This window comes from Pseudorasbora parva, chromosome 17 (assembly GCF_024679245.1).
Source record: "Pseudorasbora parva isolate DD20220531a chromosome 17, ASM2467924v1, whole genome shotgun sequence".
Lineage (NCBI taxonomy): Eukaryota > Metazoa > Chordata > Actinopteri > Cypriniformes > Gobionidae > Pseudorasbora > Pseudorasbora parva.
In genome coordinates, this window is record NC_090188.1 from 28,982,485 (window position 1) to 29,007,359 (window position 24,875).

At 38.2% G+C, this 24,875-nt stretch overlaps 1 protein-coding gene across 1 annotated transcript in view; it reads right to left on the minus strand.

Annotated features, from left to right (window-relative positions):
- eys (eyes shut homolog) overlaps positions 1-24,875 on the minus strand; it is a 376,512-nt gene that overhangs the window by 237,642 nt on the left and 113,995 nt on the right. Inside the window, exons 13-19 of the mRNA XM_067421808.1 lie at positions 24,285-24,518; positions 24,075-24,197; positions 23,612-23,725; positions 21,894-22,007; positions 21,561-21,674; positions 15,653-15,850; positions 8,608-8,729 (exon numbers count right to left, since the gene is read on the minus strand). Of these exons, the coding sequence (XP_067277909.1) occupies positions 8,608-8,729; positions 15,653-15,850; positions 21,561-21,674; positions 21,894-22,007; positions 23,612-23,725; positions 24,075-24,197; positions 24,285-24,518 (1,019 nt within the window). The remainder of the gene's footprint in view (positions 1-8,607; positions 8,730-15,652; positions 15,851-21,560; positions 21,675-21,893; positions 22,008-23,611; positions 23,726-24,074; positions 24,198-24,284; positions 24,519-24,875) is intronic.

A 24,875-nucleotide genomic window follows, 5' to 3' on the forward strand; every position in this document is an offset into this window, starting at 1 on the left:
TTGGTCATGTTTTATTGCAACTTTCTATCATAGCATCTATATTATTTATGAAATGATATGCTGAGTACAAACTGATAATCACAAACAATAAATAATAACTATAAAATGAAACAAATGTATACTAAAACTGTTATAACTAAACAACAGCTAACTAAATGTAAAACAAAAAACAAAAAAAGCAATTCATACAAGCAAATACATCGTAATTGAGCAACTCCTGTAAATGTCCTCAATATGTGAAAAATGTAGGAGAAAATTGGAAGATTGCCAATGTTTCAGGGTTAAGGAAGATGCTACATCAGTGAATTTGACAACTGTAAAAAGATGGAGTGAATACAGCAAATACTGTAGATGAGCAGAGGGGACCAGGATTGAGGTGTACAAATGGAGTGATTTGTTATGTCTTAAGAGAACACAGAGGACATTGGGCCATTACACACACTTCACAACACCATTATGCTCAAGGGGAATGTTGCAACAGCCCTTTCAACAAAGACACGTTCAGAAAAAAAGGTGCTATGAGGATATAAAACAGAGTGTTGTGTTGAGGTTGTGAAGTGAAAAGAGTGAGGAATGATCTAATGTTCCTATAGCTTGTTCCTAGCTTTACTGATGCCATGATCATGGATTTGATTGCAAGAGATTATGTGTACTAAAAAAAAAATGTAAAGGGGATAAAAGTGTCAGCTAAATGAATAATTGCCATTTATTATTAAACTGAATAGATTCTTTGTACATCTATGATAAAGGAATCAAATTGCCCTTGGTCTTAGATAAGAGTTCCTTGCACTATACTACGGAAACTTTGCAAAGAAGCTGCTTTTACAGCGCATCAGGAAAGTATTCACAGTGCTTCGAGTTTTCCACGTTTGGCTATTTTTCAGCCTTATTCCAAAATGGATTCAATTCATTATTTTATTTTATCAAATTCATTACTTTATATTATCAAAATTCTACAAGCAATACCCCATAATGACAACGTGAAAGAAATTTGTTTGAAATCTTTGCAAATGTATTAAAAATTAAAAACAAAAATCACATGTATAAACAGTCTTTGCTCAATACTTTGTTGAAGCACATTTGGCACATATTACAGTCTTTTTGAGTATAATGTTGCAAGATTGGCACATCTATTTTTGGGCAGTTTCTCCCATTCTTCTTTGCAGGACCTCTCAAGCTCCATCAGGTTGGATGGGGAGTGTCGGTGCATGGCCATTTTCAGATCTCTCCAGAGATGTTCAATCGGGTTCAAATCTGGGCTCTGGCTGGGCCACTCAATGACATTCACAGAGTTGTCCCATAGCCACTCCTTTGTTATCTTGGCTATGCTTAGGTACATTGTCCTATTGGAAGATGAACTTTCACCCCTGTCTGAGGTCCAGAGCGTTATGGAGCAAGTTTTATCAAGGATGTCTCTGTACATTACTGTATTCATATTTCCCTCTATTCTGACTAGTCTCCCAGTTCTTGCTGCTGAAAAATATCCCCACAGCATGATGCTGCCACCACCATGTTTCACTGTAGGGATGGTATTTGCCAGATGATGAGTGGTACCTGGTTTCCTCCAGACATGAAGCTTGCCATTCAGGCCAAGACTTCATTTTGTTTCTCATGTTTTAAGAGTCCTTCAGATGACATTTGGCATACTCCAGTTGGGCTGTCATGTGACTTTTACTGAGGAGTGGCTTCCTTCTGGCCACTCCACCATACAGGCCTGATTGGTGGAGTGCCCTAGAGATGGTTTTTCAGCTGGAAGGTCCTCCTCTCTCCACAGAGAAACACTGGATTCTTTGTCACCTCCCTGACAAAGGCCCTTCTCTTTGGCCGGAGAGCCAGCTCTAGGGAGAGTCCTGGTGGTTTCAAACTTCTTCCATTTATGGATGGAGGTCACTTTGCTCATTGGGACTTTCAATACTGCAGATTTTTTTCTGTACCTCCCCTAGATCTGTGCCTCAATACAATCCTGTCTCTGAGGTCTACAAACAATTCCTTGGACTTCATGGCATGGTTTGTGCTCTGACATGCAGTGTTAACTGTGGGACCTTATATAGACAGGTGTGTGCCTTTCCAAATCATGTCAGATCAACTGAACTACAGGTGGGCAGAAGTTGTAGAAACATCAATAAGATGAAACAAACAAGATGCATCTGAGCTCAATTTTGAATGTAATGGCAAAGATGGTGAATACTGATGTACATTTTTTTAGTTTTTTTTTAAATACATTTGCAAAGATTTCAAAAATCGTCTTTCACATTGTCATATTGGGGTATTGTTTGTAGAATTTTGAGGAAAAAAATGAATTGAATACACTTTGGAATAAGGCTGTAACATAATAAAATGTGGAAAAAGTGAAACGCTGTGAATACTTCCCAGAGGCATTGTATTATTGAATGATGAGGCAGTTAAAAACAATATTGGACAAAACAGCAAATCTATCACCCACTAACAAGTGTAGCACAGCTTTGTATCTGATCATATGCATTTGTTTTTTTTACGGCTCTTACAGGCAAAGGCAGAAAAAGGTCAAAATTAAACTATGGCTGTATAAATGAACAACGAAAAAATAATAAATAATGAAATATATGTACTACACACAATACCATTCAAAAGTTGGGGCTGGTGAGATTTTTAAAATGTTTTTGTGTTTTTGAAAGAAGTCTCTTATGATCTTATATTTGAACGAAAAAAAAAAGAAAGAAAGACCAACACAGTGTGGAACCATACAAACCACAGAACTACTTTGAAAAGTGTCCCCACATCACCACTGCTCTCCACATGCCTCTGAATTCAATCAATTTAACGAGTTCACAAATATTCAAAGCAAGATGATTTGCATCAGATAAGCGTGTCCTAGCTCTGTTGTCTATCATGTTTGTCCTTCCAGAAACCCACGTAACGGGCAGGTGGAGGCTCCTGTTGGCAGACCAGCATGACAGAACCCGCATTTTTACACAGAGGGAGAAAGGTCAATCTAATTTACTGACTGCATGGAAGTAAAGCACTCCCATGTGACACTCTGCAGCCACCCTCGCTCCCCGTCCCATGTCCTCTGCTATATAATCAGCACGTGGAAATGTAGAATTTAAGAGCTCAATTACATGGTGGCTAAACCGTTTCCCAATCAGTGATTTCATACCTGTGACAGTAGAACAATCTTTTGAAGCGCTCATGCGGTGACCCAACCATTGAGCATATAGAGGCTATTAACCCATTGATGCTATTCTAAAACTTTATTGCAGGCCGTAAACATGTCAGATGACAATTGCTCCATATTTCTTTTAAACCGCTTCTTTCATATTTGTAAGGAATATCTAATATTTGTCTTTACTTTTGAGTGTGACATGGCTTTGAATGGGCTGTCATGATGGCTGCAGTCACCTCATAAGCTAGAACTTTCTATCTTATGTTTCCATCCAAAGTTTTCCTTCCAAGCAATTTTAACTTATACACAAAATTGTAAAAATAAGAACCAAATAAAGCACAGATTCCATCCCATGTGTACAAGAGAGCTGCTGTAATTGGGGAAGCCACTGTGGATCTTTTCTTGTATATAATAAATTACTTGCGTCTTAAAGCTTGCAGATGAAACACAAACTCATCTTGTATTCGGAGGCAGATTCCTGTTGTTTGGGAATACAAACACATGAGACAGTTCTGGGAGGTAATTAATTATACCCAACCATTTTGATGAAATGACTTTTGGCTCAGTCATTTCAGAATGACCAAACCAACATTTGAGATGCTGTGCAATGAAATCACTGACTTAGTCCGATTGTGGACACCTCAAAGGGAAAGTTAACCCAAAAATGAAAATGATCCCATAATTTACTTACCCTCAAGCCATCTTAGGTGTATATGACATTCTTCTTTCAGACGAATACAATCAAAGTTAAATTTTCTCTCTCTTCAAAGCTTTATAATGGCAGGCCAACATTTAAAGACCAAAAAAATGCATCCATCCATTATAACAGTACTCCACACTGCTCCAAAAGGTTAATAAAGACCTTCTGAAGCTGATTGATATACAGTATACGTTTGTGTACGAAAAATATCCATATTTAACACGTTATAAAGTAAAATATCTAGCTTCCGGCAGACCACCTTCCGTATTCAAATTATGGAGACAGTGTAGCGTCTCTCGCAGTTCCAAATCCTTACGCTATGTCCGACGTCATCATCGTTGTGGCAGTTACGCTTTTTCACCCTACATCTGACATCATCGTTGTGCCAGTTATGCTTTTTCATGCTATGTCTGTTGTCATTGTTGTGCCAGTTATGCTTTTTCACACTACATCGGACATCATTGACTACGTTTACATGGACAGCAGTAATCTAATTATTGACCTTATTCTAAATAAGACAATGTTCTGATTAAGGTGTTTACATGAGTTGCTTTTAGAGTACTCCGTTCATGTTCCCATTTTACATGTGATAGAACATAGATCGATTATGGCACGTCATTACGTCCCCATGCCACGCTATGTTCTCCAACATCCAATCATAGCGTGACTTTGTCAGGTCTGTTAATTTTATGGGCTCAGGAAACCCGCTGTAACTTCGCCTGCAGGTGTCGCTGTTGGACAGTGTTACTTTACATTAAGAAGTATATACGTAAAGATAAACGGGATTTTACTGCCATTTGTTACTGTTTTGTAGGCTACACGTTGTTATATTAATTATAATTCCAATTCTGTTTTATTGGCCACAATTTTATCGATGATTGTTGAGAGGAGCACTTTTGATGTATTTTCAAAAAGGGCAGAGGCTCGAATCCACAAGCCTTCCCTCTGGACTTCCCTTTTGTGCATAACGTTATGTGTCCTGTCACAAAATGCGACGAAATCTCCGACACAACTTTAATAGTTAGATTAAGGTACATGTCTGTAATGCTCTCCGATAATGCGACTAAAATAGGCATACTCCGCATGTCTTAATCAGATTTATGTTTAGTTAGATTATGACTTTAATTAGATTAAGGTAATTAGAAACCGCTGTCTACATGGTAGCCTCTTAATCGGAGTATTGTCTTAATCAGATTAATATCGGAGTATTGTTGTGCATGTAAACGTAGTCATTGTTGCGGCAGTTACACTTATTTACGCTACGTCTGACATCATCGCTGCCACAGTTATGCTTTTTTCATAAGTTAAATACGGAAGGCAGTCGGACAGAAGCTAGATATTTTACTTTATAACAATTTAAGTAAAGATTTGCTTGAAAAAGGCCTTTTATTAACCCCCCAAGAGCCGTGTGGATTACTTTTATAATGGATGGATGCACTTTTTTGGTCTTCAAATGTTGGGCTTCCATTTACTGCCATTATAAATCTTGGAAGAGCCAGGATATTTTTTTTATACAACTACAAATGTATTGGTCTGAAAGAAGAATGTCATACACACCTAGGGTGGGTTGAGGGTAAGTAAACTATAGAGTATTAGATTTCATTTTTGGGTGAACTATCCCTTTAACACAAAAAGCTAGTGTTTTTCTCGATTTGTCAAGACATTGGATCATCTTTTGTCAAGGTTACTCTCTATGCATCTCTAAGATGATCTCATCCCCTAATGCAAAATAGCTACTCAAATAATTAATTAACTCAGCACGAAAGAGGGCTAATATCCCCGCCTGCATCCCTGTCCACAGGACAGCAGCCTACAAACCGCCCACCTCTAGGTTTCGAGGGATGCCGTGAATAGCCCAATTGCATTCTCCATTCAGAAACCATGTCCCAGGGTTGCATTATTCATCATGAATAAATGATAAACTATTTTTGCCCTCCTGCTCTGTTCAGAGAGCTCCTGGAATAAAAATAGAGGAAAAGAAGAGAAAGACTGTGAGATAAATAAGAAGAGAAAGGCTGGGGAGGGGCAGAAGAGTGTGAAATGAGAGCACAGAGGCTGGTATCTCTCTTTCTGGCTGTATTAGAGTGGGTTTGCTGAAGGGAAGGAAAAGCCGATTTGGGATCAGCGCCAAACAACTGCATGTCACACAGACTTCTGAGCCACTGATTGCTCTCATTGCCCTTCTCTTTGTTCTCAGAGATTGTGAGGCAACACAAGCTTAATCTACAGAACAAAACTGCAACTCAAAGAATGAAGACCCTGGACTTAGTGTCCAGACTGATATGACAGTGTCTGTAATAATAATACTAACACTAATAAAAAAGGATACTAATAATTTTTCACACGTTTATATGTTTGATTTCGTTAAATGGCGACTTGAATTGACATTTAAAATATATTCATGTTCAGTAATGCAGCGGTATACCAAGTATTACCAAGATTTGATAGGATTGTGAAAATATGGAACATAAGATTTAGATATTATTGCATAATATTATTTTTACTCAGAAAATCTGGTTATATTAGCAACAAAGAAACAAATGCTTGATTTGTGGAGAAAGTACTCTGATGAAATGTACGTGATTGTAGTTAATCTAGATTTATCGCTGTGTTGGGCTCAATGTTATATGGAAGAACTTTGAAGAAGCACGATAATTTAATAAATAAATACCGCGTGGTGACCCTATGATAAGCATCTTACGCACGTCGCTCTGTTTGATGTTGGATGGGAACGCCAAAATATCTCCAAACCACTAAAGTTGAGCGAACGTGTCAACGATATCTGTGTCATCCGAGCTGGTCGAGAGCTCTGAGTTTTCTTCACTTTCGCTCCACTTCACTCCGATCCTCCAAGCCTGTCAGCCACTGACTGTAAACAACAGCGCGTGCAGCACCCAGAAGCCCAGTCTGCAATACGCATGTGCAGCATTACACATAGCATTATATCGAGCATTTATCGAACTGTTGTTATCGTTTTATCGAGGAAAATTATATAGTGATAATTATCGTTATTGTTTTATCGCCCAGCCCTACAGGTACTGATTGTTTTAATGAGGGAAAGAATTACAATACCAAAATGCAATGTGAATAACAATCAAACTAAACAGGTCATGAATTGAGAAATACAATTTGCCTTGATCTTTTGACATATGAGAGGTCATTGCACTATAAAATATCCTGCAAGTTTCAGAACTCAAAACTTCCTCATTAGTCCAATAACAGCTTTTATTGAAAGAAAGCTCAGAAAACGACTTGACAGTAGACCGCCTCTGCAGAAGATTAACGAATACTTCTACATCATTGTCTCTATAACCCCGCCCACCGATTTGTGCATGTCATGGAGTAAATACGAAAGAGACACAAACACAGGATTACTGCAGGAACAAAACCATAGAAATGCCTCTGAGGATTACAAGATATTTTGAAGTGCCAAGTTGTGGAAAAACACAGTCTTTGCATTGCCATCCTTGTGATCCTTATATTAAGATAGGGTGGATGAACTTTATTTTTAATCATAAGATCGCTTCAGTAATACAATGCTTGCTACTTTGCTTCATTTTACTGCAGATACATTTTCAAACAAGAGAGATAAAAGATGATGCAATGCGAACTATATTGAATCTTACTGTATTGTTGGGTGTTTTTACCTTGCATAACTATTGCTTTGTCTGATACAGATCATTTGATTTGTACTTGATTTGTACTAGACAATCTGCTTTAACAAAATCAAACATTTTCAGCACTTTCTATAAGCCCAATGGACACAGCCCATTTTATGGCACAGTTTAATGGTCGCCACAGAGGATGCATTAAAGGGGGCATAAGACCATGGTACTAGAGACATACTGGACCTTTGAACTTGGATTTATGGACCCTTGAACTTGGCAAATAGGACAAGTCACACAGCCGTATTGTGCCATCCACCCATTTCATGGTGTGGTATCTTGGCCGTCACAGAGGATGCGTTAAAATGCACATAAGGCTGTGATATTAGATTTAGCCTTATAGTGCCCTGATGAAAGACAAATTTTGAGCAAATACAGCTTTATTAATTCAGTATGCATCTATACTCTTGTTTTCTTCAAAGTAAAATGGCAAAAACACACAAAAAAATTACATTTGTTATAGTATACATAAACTGGAAATTGTAATGCTTCGGTGCTATTTCTTTTTTTTTTTTTTTTTTACCATGAACAGTTTTTATTTTTGCAAAAGTTTCTTTAGGCCAGGCTCCATACCCTAATAAGAAAATAAAAATGATTTTTACTCTCAGTCCCTGACTGTTGCACTCAGCATCGTGGATGCCAGAAAAAAAAAGACCAAATCACCAAAATTCAGTATGCAAAACCGCAAGAAGAAGACAACACACAACATACCTACAACTGAAATGATATGCAAACAGTCTGAATTGACATTAAATGGTTATCTTTTATGGCATATTTTAAATAATTAAAAGTATGGAATTATTAAAAATAGTCAGAGTGCATTAATTGCAGACATTTATGAAGAAAAATTGCATAATTACAATGGGCCAATTTGTTATTTGTACTATGCCAAATATGTCATTTCTCAGGTGGGCCAAAGAATGATTTAAATTGTATTAATTGCTTTGCACAGAGAACAATAATCATTTAACAACAGATGTTACGGCACTTTAGTGGTTATTATACGTAGTTCCCATATGTATTATTCTAAGAACTGCTGTTGTTCTTTCATTAAGAGCTGTATATGAAAACTAAGTTAGTTGAAGATTAATTGTCCTTACCAGATGGAGGTCCATGCAAGTCGAGTTGTTTTCACACATGTTGCTAGCACAGTCATTGATGTCCTGATCACATCTCATTCCAGCGTAACCAGGGTTACACAAGCAGTAAAATCCATCCACAGCTGTAGCAGGAAACACAAATACAGAAGAATCACCGTACAGAAGGTGTGAAATAAGACTTTCCGGTTCTAGAAACATATAACAAACATTTACAGACACAATGGCATGTTCTTACGAAATTGGTTTTACAAACACTATTTTTCAAGAATCATGTAGGTACAATGTTAATATCTGAAATCTTTTTTAGGGGTGGATATGAAATGTTGCTGCACTGATCAGAGCAAGCAATAAAAACATCCACTCAAAAATCGCCCAACATTACAAGCATACAATTTGTCATAACATAAATGTAATATTTACCGGCGTACCCGCGGTTATGGGTCATCCAAAAATATTTTTAATGATATTCGGGTCGCGGTTGGTCGGGTCGTTTGAAATAAAGATGACGCCCGATTTCCCAACACGCTGAACTGAACATTTTTACCTTTTTAATAGGCTTTTTAAATGCATATAGCCTAGCTCAGTAATGTCCAACACGATCACATGGTAATGCGCATCAAAAGTACGAGTGTGCAGTCTCGTGGAATGTATACGCCACAGTTTTGTTGTGCATATGCTGCGCAGTTTTTCGCATGCATATGATACATACTTATGCGCATCATATGCACGCTAAAAACCGTACATAAAACTCATTTTGGCGTATACATCAGGGCGGGATTTTTGTTGGGAAAGTCGGGGGAGAGTCGAGTTTGAGTAGACTGGATAAACACATGCAGCATCTTAATTGTTAAAAAAAACGAAAGAAGATAAATGAATAAATCAAGCCTTTATTACAAACCACTAGGCTATATCATACAGCATTCAGAAAAAGAACAGTTTGTGATTTGCGCTCCTAGGGGCTTTCACACTTTTCCAAAAGTGGGCTTTCTCTCAGTTGACCTGCTGATGAATTCTCCAAGCAGGGTCGAAACATAAACATCGTGTTCATCATCATCTAGAGCTGAAATGGACAATGATGGTCCGTCTCAAGAACTCCCTGCTCTCGCCTGCACCTCTGAGTGCACATCAGCTGAAACATTTCTCTCCTCCACAGGCTGGATTAATGGATATTATGCCAGGAAGCATTTACTACTTTTCAAAAATGCGGGTCAGGAAGCAGGTCGGGTAACCTTACAATATTTTCTTTTCTGCGGTCCGATTTGCGGGCAGGTTAGCTGAAAACTTAGGTCGGGTTGATCCGCGCATCACTGATCCCTAGCACAGATTGCTAACCTGCAACTACGATATGTTTGTGATATGTAAATCTATAATAATGTGATGACAATACTCAATCCATGTGCAGAAAATGTGGGATAACATACAATACAATGCTGGGTGGTATGACCAAAAATTTATATCACAGTATTTTTCTAAATTATATCGCTTCATGGTATATGATGGTACTTTTTCCCCCTATGCATGACCAGGTGTTAACCACATTTTCTACTGACTGAGAGAGGAAATACTGCAGTAGATTATACTAGAATGCACTATTTTACTGTCATGAGTGAATATTGTATAAAAATTCCACATACAGGTTTGCTAAGCCCCAAAAAATGCTGTGGGGAGACAACCAGCAATAAAACACTAATTTCAGACACATTAATTAAAATATGACCACAGAGAGAAAAATAGTTGAGTTGAGGGCACCTTAAGCATTTTAAAAATCTAACCCTACAACAAATTGCCAGCAAGGGAGAAACACGGAAGAACATTTAAAAGGTCTAAGGATAGGCTATTTGAAGCACATTTAAAGGCCCACTGAAATCAAAATTGAAGTTTTTTATCACTTAGTATGAATGTTAGCCTTAAGTTATGAATAAGCTGGTGTGTTCCAAAACAATGACAACATTTGCATTCAGGAGATATAAGCATACAAAATTTAAAGTCTCTCACTTCTGTTAAAACAAATCTCAGATTTTGGTGACATCATCGCATACTTCACCTTCTCTTCAAATCTTCTCCTGTCCAATCAAATGCTCTCTAGAATCTAAAGCCCGCCCCCTACACTGCTGAAAGGCCAACTGAAGTGCTTTGGAACACCGCATTATTTAATGTGTTGACGTAATTTCCCCTGAAACGCCTCCAGCTGTTAGCAGCTCCTCCCCTTTTTTGATAGGTCAATATGTTTGTTGTCTGCATCGACTCGTGTATATGATTAACGCTGCGCTCTTGTGTCTGTGGTCTAAAGTCTAAATTGAGACCAGAGCCGTTGGGGTGTGTGCGCTGCTGTGGTGTGAAACTAACGTGAAAACAGACTTTATTCGCCTCAATTGAAAGCATATCTACACTGAATCGTTTCCTATCACATATATAGTGTGCTATGTGCCTTTCACCATGTAGAAATGAGTAAATGTGTGTTAACAACTGACCGATTTCAGCCTCAGCTTCAGCAGTGTAGGGGGCGGGCTTTTGGAAAGAAGATTTGATGAGAAAGTGAAGTCTGCGATGATGTCATCAAAATCTAAGATTCGTTTTAACAGAAGTGAGAGACTGTACATTTTTAATGCTTATATCTCCTAAATGCAAATTTTAAGATATAAGGCACAGACAACAAACATATCGACCCATTTGAATTCTGCACAGACTGTTGCATTTCAAAGCGATATGGAGGAGATTATGATGATAAACAGTTAAAGGAAACTGGCTTTACCAAACAGAAAGGCACTAGTCAAACTGTATATTAAACAAAACGCTATTCACTGTTTCAAAAAAAGGGAGGAGCCGTTGAAGGGGAAATTACGTCAACACATTGAATAATGCGGCACGTTTCAAGCATAGACAGTAAAAGAAATGTACACAGCGTTACCATAGACTTCAACGGCGGAAAATGAAGTCATTTAGAGGCATTGACTTCCTGATGGCTGAGCGAACTGTGCAGGCTCAGACTGAGCTTGACAGCGTAGATGTGACGTTAGCAACCTGTCTGATAGCTATAAGTCTTCTAGTAGTTGTGGAAAGTAAACTTTCAGCGCTTTAACTTTGCAGATACTTTTTATGCTCAAGCAGCAACACTACACACTAACAAAAGTTAAAAAAGTGAAATCGCATGTAACCACCCCTTTAACCATTAGGCAAAGGTGGGCAACCACCTTGGGCCCCCAAAAGCCATGGGTCCCCTAAAATGCAAACATGCTTCTTGTAGATAAATGCAGGGCCCTATGATTTCCGCGATTCATAAAATGCAGGACCGCGGAATCCATTCATAAAAATGGAATTTACTGTGTAATGTCAAGTAATAAATAGTGCAGACTATTTTTTTTTTTTTTACTCCTGAAGCACGCGCGAAGCTCACGGTGCTCGTCTGCACGATTCATTCACACAGCTATGGGACAAGGCCGTGCAGCAGCAAGCGTTGCAACAGTAAAAGGAGCCTCAAGGTTTTAAATGTGTGCAATTACATTGGGCCCCATTCATGTATTTTGCCTGGGGCCCCCAAATCACTAAATCCGCCCCTGCTTAAGACATTTAATCTGTTGACTTAATGTTTTAAGCTCTACAAATGCCAAATTTGTTAAACTATATTTCCCTCCACAGTCCACTGAAGTCAAAAGACTTATATTCTCATCATATTCTCACTTAAATCTTTGTTTTTAAAAGCTTATCAGTAAAATTGACTTTCTCTGCTTGTGAAATTCCGTGGTCGTTTATATTCATCCCGGCAGCTGGAAACAGTCTGTCCAATTAAATGTAAAATGTGTGTTTGTGTAGCGATCTCTTTTACAAATGCTACAAGAGTGTTGCTGTCTGCCGTCTTTGCGTTGCATCTGACTAACCCGAAACCTAATGACCCATTCCACAAGTCTTAAATCATTAATGGCGTTGAGGAGAAATGCATCCCCTGCCTTTCTGCTGCAAAACAGCAGCCTGTGACAGAGGTAATTGTGGGTTCTTACAGCCGCAAATTTATTACAAGGCCTGTGCCGAGTCCCAGGATTCTTCATTATCCCTTAGATTTACCGCGTAATCTATGCTGCCACTCTGTCTTTGTGCGTGTACTCGCGATTACTCTCATTAAATGCTTGGGGTCCGGAGTGGCACCCGTATTACTCACACCAGCTGCTCAAGAGATACACCTTGCTCTCTCACTCTCTTCCCACACAAAAACAGCAGATCGCAGACCTCCTATATGCCAGACAGGCCTTGAGGGACTACATGTGCGGAGCGGTTTTTGCTGGTGCAGCCTGGGAGGAAGAAAACAAGTAAACTTTGTCTGACGGAGCTTGTTGGAATTGGAGATGATGGTAGACAAGACAAAGTGGCTGCAGGTCGGACTCCAAGTGGTGGACGAGGAATACTTGGTTGCCTGGTTACAAAATCGTCCTTCATCTCTGTCACCATCTCACCTCAGAGCATAGTACTTCAATGCAGGTTGCTCTGGGAGTGCAATTATTGAACTACATGTCGGTTTGGATCTGCTAAATGGCAAGTGATTAGAAGTATAGTTTGTCAGGCTATATGTGAGTGTCATTATTCTAATGTTATTTTCGTAGCATTACAAAATAAAAAGTCTCTCACCTCATGTTCAAAACGAACATCCTTGTCCAGTCAGACTTTATACTGTGCACAGAAACATGGCGCGCACTGCATATCACTTCACTAAAGAGCAAATCGTCTGTATTTTCTGACTTGGTTATATATAAGTAATATATTTTATCTTGTTAACATTTTTGAGAAGTTATTTGGGATAATGTGGGTCCCCTTGATAAACCAGTAGACAACCACTGGTATAGTACATACTGTAACTGGTAATATGCTTATCAAAATGTTGCATTCATGCAGTAAAGTTAGACTAATTGTAGCACTTTTGAAAAATGCGTTTAAAATTATGTACACTCACACAAGATAAAGTCTTTAGCCAGTATATGGACAAGTACTTTTATAAAGGCCTAGAACACACTTCAATTCAGCATGAAACCTAAGATTATTGTTTTACTGCTCGGGGTTTCTGCTTTATAAATGATGCTCTTATTTTCATTATCACTGCTAGTTTTGTGTAGTGTGGTGGTTGATTGAGGTTGATTGATGTTCATTGACTCTTACATTACGTTTTCAAGAGGTCTTCTGCTTCAGAGACAAGCAGCATGCCTTACCAAGCAGTCATTTAAAACTGCATTATGAAGACAAATGAACATTTCAAGTATTGCTAATTGAAAATTTGCTGAACAACAGATCTGCAGTTGCCATTACAAGAGCTTGTACTGACTGGAGGAGACATTTAGGATTTAACAAATGCAAGTTGGCTAACAATTACTCTTGTTGAGAGAAGTCAAGGACATTAAAGAATCATGCTGCCTTCATTTTCTCAACTTTATTTTTTATTTTCATTTTCTGCAGTGCAAAGATAAAAAGTTTAGCGGTCTGAGGCACTTTTAAAAATTGAGAGTTCAATATGTCAAGATGTTTTTTTTAACACTTTTTTCAACTTACTGTAATGTATTATTGTTTAGTATAATAAAGAACATTATGTATAGTAAAATTGCCTTGCAGGTGCACTTAAATGCCTTCATCTTGTTTTAAAATTTAAAAACATTTCAAACAAACAAACCACTTAATTCTTTAAGGGTAAAACAACAAGGAACTTTAACAGATTAATCTGACTGAAGAGCTAGTGGTTGTCAGACCACCCCTCATCAGACAATATTCAAAATTATTTTTATTTTATTATCTAATTTAATACCAATTGTCTATCACCTAGCTGGTTATTAGCACATTTCTACCCTATATAATATATGTTAGAGCTAAACATAACTAGAAAAAATAATACTCTTGTCCAAGAAAGCACACTTTTAAAATGACCTTATTTACACAGACTTTCCAAGAATTGTTGTAGATGTTTTTGCTACTTTTCGTCTCTTAAATAATTTGAAGTTAACTTGTAGCCCCCTTGGAAGTTTACTGAGGACCCTTAGTGGGTCCTAGCCAGCAGATGAGAACCACTGCTCTAAAGATCACTGCAAAAGCTTCTGGAAAACAGTAAAACTTCAGAATGGAAGCATTAAAGTCTGTTCTTTACAATCTAGCAATGATCAAACATAAAACAGGATGGTTAGCAAATTGATAGCAAACAAGCATTTAGACAAAAAGGATACAGGACAACAAGTACTGAATTTGAAAGTATTTTCTGTTAGTTTGAGGGGAATATTTATAGCCTCTTTTTACTGTAAAATCAAGAAAGTCAAGGTTTGTCTTTCTCTCACTGCAATGACATTCACCACGAAAATAAAACTTTGGAATTTGGAAAACATCGTTTATGCCTCATTTTAAAGGCTTTTTGCGATATACACCATGTCTTAAATATGAAGGTGTAAGTGTTATTTCCTTATGCAATAACAAAGACTGTTTACAAACAGGTTTCCTGAACACTGTCCGCCACATTTTAGATGGTTGTGTGCAATAAACAATAATTTAGCCCAGACATACAACACCATCAAGTGAATTACAGCTTCCAATTTTAAACAACTTCATGGCAAAGACCTATTTAGTGTGTTGCAATATGTAATCCTTAACTGACAACATGTATTTGATCTATGGCTTTTGTAATGATTTATGCAGGAGATGCAACACAAAAGGGCAAAAAACAGCTTATTGGATTGCCGAGGGAGAACAACACCCTGCCTTGGGCTTTGATTGTATTAACTCTGTCATTTATCATCCATTATTCAAATTACAAAAGCAGCATTTATGCCTTGTGGATCCTCGCTCTCAGCTGGAGCAAGACGCTTGTCAAGAGCACCGAAGCAACTGTGGCCTGGTCATACTGAATGGAGTAACTTGTATCTAATAAAACTGCTTATTAAGCTAAGTCATGCCAAGACTGTCAAAGGGGTAAACCAACAGTGCATTTACTTCAAAAAGAGTGCATTTTTACCTGTGTGCTAATGAGACTGAAGGGAAATCTTTTAAGTTGGGGGGTTCAAGGCTGAGAAATAACTACAGTATGTACCGTCGTAACAGAAGCCGTGCAGACAGGGGTCAGAGCTGCACTCGTCTATGTTGATCTCACAGCGGGCGCCCGTGAAACCCTGGCGACAACGGCACCGGAAGCCCAGAGGGAAGAGGATGGGATCAGCCTCCTCCACGCACTCTGCCCCGTTATCACACGGATTAACGGCCTCACAGGGCAGCGACTCGCAGTTAATCCCTGAAATTCCAAATACAGCATGAGAAATACAATTCCATCCACAACAACAATGGAAAATGTTCAACTGTTTATTGTTGACTCAATAAATTCTCATGATTAATTACTTAAAAGGTTTCTATTCTCACATTTAAATCAACAGAAGCCCTGACACCTCTAATTAACCAATGAATTCCCATGACTTTTCCAAGACAACGGCTCAAAAAACCCATTGCTTGTTTCCTGAGGGGTTGCAATGTGTTATTTCGCTAATAACAGCACAGCATAAATGAGTACACACCCTCTGAACAAATGCAAAGTATGTATTTTCCTAATGATCAATAGTACAATTCATCGAAAGACGGCATAATTGAAATGTATTAAACATATACTTAATAAAAACAGAGAAATGTATGTCATTATTATCTGTAAATTAGCCAATTTTGTTAAAATAAAGGGTTGCAGAAATAAGTAAATCCTAGATTTAATTCAACAAATGTATAATATTCAAGTACTTAGTAAGTCCTCGATAATTATAAGCATACAGCTTTGACCCTTCTTGGCATGGACTGTACAAGTTCATGACAAATTGTCCCATTTGTCCTGTTTAACTCCTGGATCATGACCTCCTTAAACGCCCTGATTTTTAATAGAGAGTGCTGCTCAACTCGTCTTTCTATAATCCCCCACAGGTGCTCAAGAGTGTTAAGATGCATGCCAACAGAAGGTCTTTCGCCTTGAAAGAATGCATATTGTCATTGTCTTGTTGAAAGAAATGCCCAACTACACAGGGAATGAGGAGAAGGTAGCATCTTCTGTTTCAAGCTTTTGTATTACATCACACAATGGTGTGTGAATTCAAGACAGCATTGGTAAAGCAAAATTCCCTTGCGCTTTCAGCACTCACACACCCCTATATAAGAGTTTTACTACTCAACTTCACTGCAGGAACCAGGCACTTCTCACTGTGCTCCTCCTCTAGCAAAAATAGATCCAAAATGTTTGACTTGGTCTCATAAGACCAGAATATAAATTCCCATAAGTCCATATTTTATAAATTTAATTACAAAATAATTAAATTAATTTATTTAGTTTGAGCTTTGGCTGGAGTAGGCAGTTTCAGTGTGGACAACAACCATGCATGTCAATTCTGCAGGCTCAATCTTACTCCGTGAGATAAACAGTCACTCTTTTCAAAGCTTTTGCTGGCTCTGAAACACTCGCTTGGTATTTATCCTGCACTTTGTCAAGAAAAGAAAAAAACATACAAATCACTTCTACTTCTTGATTCAGAATTATTAAGTGGGCTATATAACACTTTTAATGGTCAGAAATTACTTTTCTTTAAATGTTTTGGTTTAACATACTTAACTGTTGATTAACAATCGCCTTAAACTTACAGCAGGAAATAAAACCTTTTTTTTTTAGTAATATTCAGGAGGGTGTACTCACTTTGTAACTCACGCTCTTTGATAATAAAATCTTATTTACTTGAATAATTTGGAACATGCTTTTTTGGTAATTGATCAATCAGACCCCCAGGAACATTATATCTACAAAGAACCCTAGCATTTATTCTAGGTAGAGAGTAATTGCTGTATTTGTTAAGTTTCAGAGGAGGTGTACTCACTAAAGGGTTACTTCAGCGATTAGCATATGGCTTTGTATCAGTAGAAACCCTGGAGTATATTCGAATGATCGTGCTCCCCCTCCTCATATCCCCCTGAGACAAGATTTTTATGCATTTTATTTCTAGAAAAATTACTCTGATGATGCAAATATTGTCAATTTGCGTTATCGGAGCAATTTTTGGCCAGAGGCTAAAGACTAAAGCCCCCAGAGGGAGCTATTTTCGAATGTTTTCAACCCACGCGGGGGAGATGGGAGATCGCTCTCACAGCTCGGCTCGCAGCTACAGGCATTCATGTAAACGGAGTGGCCGGCAGAGCAAAGTCAGTGTTTCAACTTCTCAAATGAATTCCTATGAAAGTTAAGCTTCCAAAGGCATGAACTGAAAACGCGCCAGACTGAACATGCGCTGTGAATGCATTGCCGTGGACCCTTTTACCTCAGCTCTCATTACGGTGTAATCTGCCTCCAGCAGGGTTTGTGCTGTGACACTCCCTCAGCAGCTAAATCACATTATATTGAACAGACACGTTCAGTTTTTAATTGTAGTGTCTGTTCTCTAACTGAACTGATTTTGTAAAAAAGAACATGGTGGGGAAAGTGATCCAGTCACAGTGATTCAGTAGCGGTGGCCTTAGGAGAGGCCTCGTAGGGCAGTGAAGCATTCTGGGAATTGTAGTCTTTCAACCCCATGGGGGTCTTATCTCAGTATAGAAAGCACCGAATTCAAAAATAATTTCACATTTCTATTACATTAATGACCCAGTTTAAATACAGATTCATCTTCCCAGCACTGAAGTACTCCTTTAATGATATGCACTATATATACACAGCTCTGGAAAAATTAAGAGAGCACTCCATTTTTTTTCTTAAATCAGCATCTCTACAAGTATGGAAGCTATTTCATTCCAATGTCTGTTGAATTCCAACACAGGCACACATCTGTTGGCGCTGATTAGGTGATCACCTGAACAAATCTTATTTAATAAGGAGAAGTATAAAAAAACACTTCTGTGGTCATCACTATACTCATGCAGTAGTGGCAAAAAAAGTACTAGTAGTACCTCAAAAGTAATTAGAATCAAAAAATAACTATTGGTCATGCCAAGAAACTTGAAAAGGAAAGTTTTGAGTGAGGAAAAGAAGGGTTCAATTCTGGCTTTTCTGGCAAAGGGATACATACAGTGACCGTCAGGTTGCTTTCATCCTTAAAATTTCAAAGATGGTGGTTCATAAGAACAAGCTTAAGCTGCAGACATTGGGGACAACAAAACTAAAGTCCGGTCAAAACGACTCTCCACTGACCGGAATAACCGCCAATTCATTCGAATGTCACTCAACGACTGTAGGATGACATCAAGTGACCTACAAAAAGAATGGCAAAAGGCAGCTGGGGTGAAGTGCATGGAGAGGACAGTTCGAAACAGGCTCCTAGGGGCAGGCTGAGGTTTGAAAGAGACCATAAGGATTGGACTGTAGAGGACTGGAGTAAGGTCATCTTCTCTGATGAGTCCAATTTTCAGCTTTTTCCAACACCTGGTCGTCTAATGGTTAGACGGAGGCCTGGAGAGGCCTACAAGCCAGTGTCTTGTACCCACTGTGAAATTTGGTGGAGGATCGGTGATGATCTGGGGGTGCATCTGCAAGGCTGGAATCGGGATGATTTGTCTTAGTAAAGGACGCATGAATCAAACCACGTAAAAGCTTGACCTGGAAAAAAAATTGCGTCCTTCTGCTCTGACAATGTTCCCCAACTCTGAGGACTGTTTTTTCCAGCAGGACAATGCTGTGTCTGTGTGTAAATGGGTGAATATGAGGCAATATGTAAAATGCTTTGGATGGCCATAGGTCTGTTAAAAGCGCAATATAAATGCAGTCCATTTATCATTTACCATATTCCATGCCACATAGCCAGGGCAATTAAGGTGTGGAAGGAGAACCACCAGAAAAGACCCTGTCATGGCCAGACCAATCTCCAGACCTGAACCCCATTGAAAACCTCTGGAATGTAATCAAGAGGAAGATGGATGGTCACAAGCCATCAACAAATCCGAGCTGCGTACATTTTTACACCATGAGTGGCATATAGTCACCTAACATCAATGTAAATGACGTATGAAAGTTGTGATTCAAAATCAGGGTTATTCCACCAAATATACTAAGTGAAAACATTAGTATTGTGTTGTTTTCTTTTCATTATTTGAGGTCTGACAACACTGCATCTTTTTTGTTATTTTGACCAGTTGTTGCTTTCTCATTTTGGAATTTGGGAAAATGTTGTCAGTAGTTCAGTAGTTTCAAATAGTAAAAGCAGAAAAACTGATCATTTTGCAGTGGTCTCTTAATTTTTTTAGAGCTGTATAAGAAAAATCTAAATAATAAAAATGAAACTACTTTGTGGACTACATTTTTATTGAATCTGAACAATTTTCAGCCACAAAAACAACAACCACCTAGTTTGGCTCATCTGGTTTTAGATGAGCAATGAGTAAGTTTACATGTGCACCAACAATGCGACTATTTATAATAATCAGAGTAAGGTCTTAATCGCAGTAAGATGTTTACATGACATGAGCAGAACTCTTCACTCCAGCTTACATGCAATTTTCATTATTCTCATTATTAGCCATACAGTATGCATGTTACCGGCCATTGTTTTAATCTACGCGCATTAGTTCATAAATTTTAATTGCAATATTGTTATTATAATCACATTATGAGGAAGAATGTAAATGTAATCATTCTTGAGTTGCTTCCAAAATAAGTTAGTTATTGTAAAAGGACTGCCAGACAGAGATGTTTAGTAAACCTGGTCACTAGCTAAAACCAGCCTCAACAACACACTGTATAATGGTAATTTGTAACAGACCAAAACTGGTCAGTGAAGCTGGTCATCAGGCTAGTCAGTTTAACCAGTTTTTGTTGTTGTTGTTGTTTTTCAGCAGGGTATGTAAAAACGGATCATACATAAATATATCATAATCAAACAGTACAAGAAGCCATTACACATTGGCATATCTGAGATAGATGGGTAAGAACAACTCCAATGAAAATTAATAACATGTCTTGGACGGTCTAATTACACACACTGCATTGTTTGGTTCTGGCTACTAAGAACTCTCAGAGTTTTAATTAACACACGCATACACTGCACACTGTATTTTAGCCACAATCTAGACAATAGATTAGTTAGTAAAGGGTAGCTGTGTAAAGGGTAGGTTAATGTTTCCAGAATCCCCCCACATAAACACTATGCATGTGCGTCTCAACAGAGTAAGCGAGGCTGTCTGTGCCTTTTTCCTCGATTTCAATACAGAATAACCGATATCATCATTATCCCTGACAACCTAATTTGCGCGTCTAATGGAAGTGTGATCTGTGCTCTCTGTTTGAATATAAGTAGCAATGACTAAGCTGCCTGATCGATTTTAGATGAGCTGCATTCTGTGTCCGGAATTGACCAGCTGAGCATCATGCATGCACAAAAAAATGGAGAAATCCTAATAATGCACATAATATAGCAGTGTAAAACAGGTGTATACAAAACGCAGACAGATTTCAGCAGCTCCTGATCTAAATAACATAGTCAAAGAGCAAAGCATTCTAGAGGGAATTTACCCTGACATTTGGGTCTGATTTGATCCACCTCTGAACTGAACAAGCATACAATAATGCGTGTATGAATGCAAGATTTACAACAAAATTATCCTCACCAAAAAGTTCAACAAGAAGTCAATTTTGAGGTTAACAATTTCACAAAATTGTTATATGCAAATGCATTAAAGAGAGTGTTATTTTTACCTGCCAGGAATGCAATCAAAAAGTAGACTATAAACAACTTGCTGAAACCAGATTATGTAAAGTGTGTGTTTCACAGTATTGCATTTTATATTTAACAATATATTTCAGATTTTCTTCCAAATATATCTTAAAATACACATTTTACTGTACAATTCATTTTAATTTACCAATTTTGTGGACAACAAAGATGTCTTGATGTGGCAATGCTGACTGCATGAGTTCAGACAGGTGAGAGGAATGCTCTCTGAAGTTAATTAACTTTGCTTTTCTTCACCCTTCACCCCACTCCCTCAGTCTTCATTACCTTTGAATGGAGCCGCACATCGGCAGTAGTAATTACCCGGTTGGTCAATGCAGGTGCCTCCATTCTTACAGGGATATGAGACACACTCATTGATGTCCAATGAGCACTCAGGACCTTTAATGCACAATATAAAAAAGAAAAATCAAAGTTATCATGCAAGTGAGATCTTTGAAGAAAGCTCATATCTCTCCAAGACACCTGAGAGATCTATAATATATAAATGACCAAAATAAGACAACACATTCAATGGGGCTTGGGGCCCTTGAGAGCAATAGAGAACCAATGGAGAAATAATCACATTTGATAATGTACTAAAAAAAACATTAGACACACCAGAGAAACCTGAAGGGCAAATGCATTTAAAGCCATCTGAGAGGTCCAAACACGTGCCAGTGTTCATGCATGGTGATGACTGGCATTCATCAATGTTTATTTCACATAAACTCCCTGAGAAGTGGAAGAAAAGGAGAAAGGTACACATAAAAAGGAAAATAAGAATGAGAGTTGTCGTAGAAATTCCCATGCCAACCAATTATAAACTCAAGTTTTCACAGCACAAAGAATCCGGAATAAAGGTAAAAACAAATCCAAAATCCTCTTTAAGCCTTCGAGCAATACACCTCCTGGTTTGAAATGAAAGTAGATGAATTTACATTTTGTTGGGCAGAAAGTTCTTAAAATATACTGAGAGCTTGAGTTGACTCACACTGCCAAATGAGCCTATTTCTTTTCCAATTTGCATGAACATGAGAGAATTAAGTGGAAATTACTCTTGAAATAGAAATGTAATGTGGATGGATAAGAACTAAAAGTGCCCCCCTGTTTTAAAGAGGAGTTTGTAAACTAAACATGACACACTAAATGATCATAACTCTTCAAGCTGAAGCGTTTATTTTTTTCAATATTAAAATACTTCTATCCCAGTTAAAAGTGCAGACAACTAGAAGTAAGCCATTTGCAGGTTAACTTTCCGGTGGCAATTTAAAATTTCTGGCTCAACCAGACCCTTTTCACAAATTCATACTCTGATGACACAGAATTGACATTATTTTCAAATGTAATGTAATTTATAATAGTTTTTTTCTATACAAGAAATTGCACACTTTTATGTTGTGTGCTAGATTGAGATGTCATACATCACGATCAAATGTTAGCGATTGGTTATGGCAGATGCAGAGTGGCTCTGGGCAGATGCAATAGTTTTAAACTTCAACAGAGTACCCGCCTTCAAGGAAGTTAACGCTTGTCAATGGAGAGTGGCCAGACTCTCTGTACAACTGAAATGTACTTTACATACATTTTTTTCACCATAATTTTTAAATAAAAAGCATTTTGTTCTTACCTGATTTCAGCCCATCTATATATTATTTAAACACAGTTTAAATAACAGATTATTTTCATCCTACTAAAATAAACAATGTGAAGTTGCCCGTTTAGTCACTGGTTTGAATTCCTTACATAAAGACAAAGAAGATTTGAATGTACTTGAATCATTTTAAATTAGAAATCACTGATCATAGATCAGGCATTAGAATTAACATGGTTGCTTACATATTGTCACATTACATGTTGTTGTAAAATCCTTTGGATTTTAGGATCCTTTGGAAATCTACCCTGTATTGTTGTCACCTCGTCATCTCATTTAAACCCCACTGGGCGGGGCTAAAGTTTTAATGATTTCTATTTTATTACATCGATTCCAAAATGGGCTTGGTAACAATAAAATCTAATCTAAAATCTAAAAAAAAAAGTTTTGAGTTCTTAAAACTTACAGAATATTCTGACCTCATATATATAAATAGCTCAAGGAAAATTACATTTTTCAGTTCCTGACCCCTTTAAGACGGCAAGAGGCCATAATGTTGCTATGGTTATTACCATTGCAGGCTCAGGTGTGACTCCTAGTCTACAGTCTGTAAACTCCCGGAAATATAATTGAAAGGATTTAATCCCACACATAAATGTGGTTGTCAATTTCAAAACATAACTGCATGGCCTTTGTAACCCAAATTTAGCCTGTGAAACTCTGATGACAGGAAGGAATTATGTACCTGTGGTCCCGGTAGGGCAGAGACAGCTGTAGGAGTTAAGCTCATCTGAGCAGGAAGCGCCATTCTGACAGGGTTGACTAAGACACTCATTTACTTCAATCTCACAGTTATTACCTTGAAAAGAGGGGCAAAGGTTCATTTCATTAAGGATTTCATTGCAAATACAGAGGACGTGATGCCGCTTCAAATAAAATGACCCACTGCTAATGATAAGGTGCGATGGAAGGAAAAAAAAAACCCACCCCTGTCTCCTTGGTCAAATGGATGCCAGAAAATGTGATGGCAGGGTTATGAGGCTTAGGAAATTCTCCTTGATAAGCAGACGGTCAACTAATGTCTTACAATACAGGAGCAGATTTGAGGCCATGGGGCTTTTAAACACAGCTCAACAGAGGGGAATTGCATGTTAGAGAACTGGGCAAAGGAAAAAAATGCTCTAGAAAATTGCTTGTGGTGAACTTACCAATGAACCCAGGTGCACAGAAACAGTTGTATCCATTGATACCATCTTTACAGATACTGAGTGCACCACAGGGCTTATTCAGACAGTCATCAATGTTTACCTCACAGAATTGTCCTTGTAACCCTGAGAAGAAATAAAAATAGGGAGAGGGTTAAATGGATGCTTTAGTGAAGGTGTGGACAGAGGGACTGGCAGGAGACAGACTCTTACCTGGCAAACATTCACACATGAAGCCCAGAGGGAGATCAACACACTTTGATCCGTGATGACACAATCCCTCGACGCAGTGACTGATGGAAGTTTCACAAAACAGGCCCGTATAGCCATAGTGACACGTGCATTTGAAACTGCCCCGCTGCTCTTCGCACATGGAAGTGCCCTTTGTATCACACGGGCTGGAAGTGCAGCCCGTAGCCGGCATGGAGCAGTCATGTCCTGTGAATCCTGTGTGAAATGGGATGAAAGCGTTGATTGATGTGGACTGGGTTCAATGGAGACACTTCAGTGTTAGTTATTCAGTTGCCACTGTTGCCAAATGCTACTTCATGCATTTACATCCTCTAGAAGTGGCATAAACAGACATAAAAAAAACAACATAATGCCAGTAAATTAACATACAATAGAAGAAAGAAACGCTGCAAGATGCAGGTTACATTAACTCAAAATTCAACTCAACTCAGTTATGCTTAATTCAACCAGGATCTTTTGTATTTTGGGAGCTTGACATTTCAAAAGCAAACGGATATATCACGCCGATAAACGTAATGAAGTAAACCCAATAAAACTTAAGCCAACCTCACC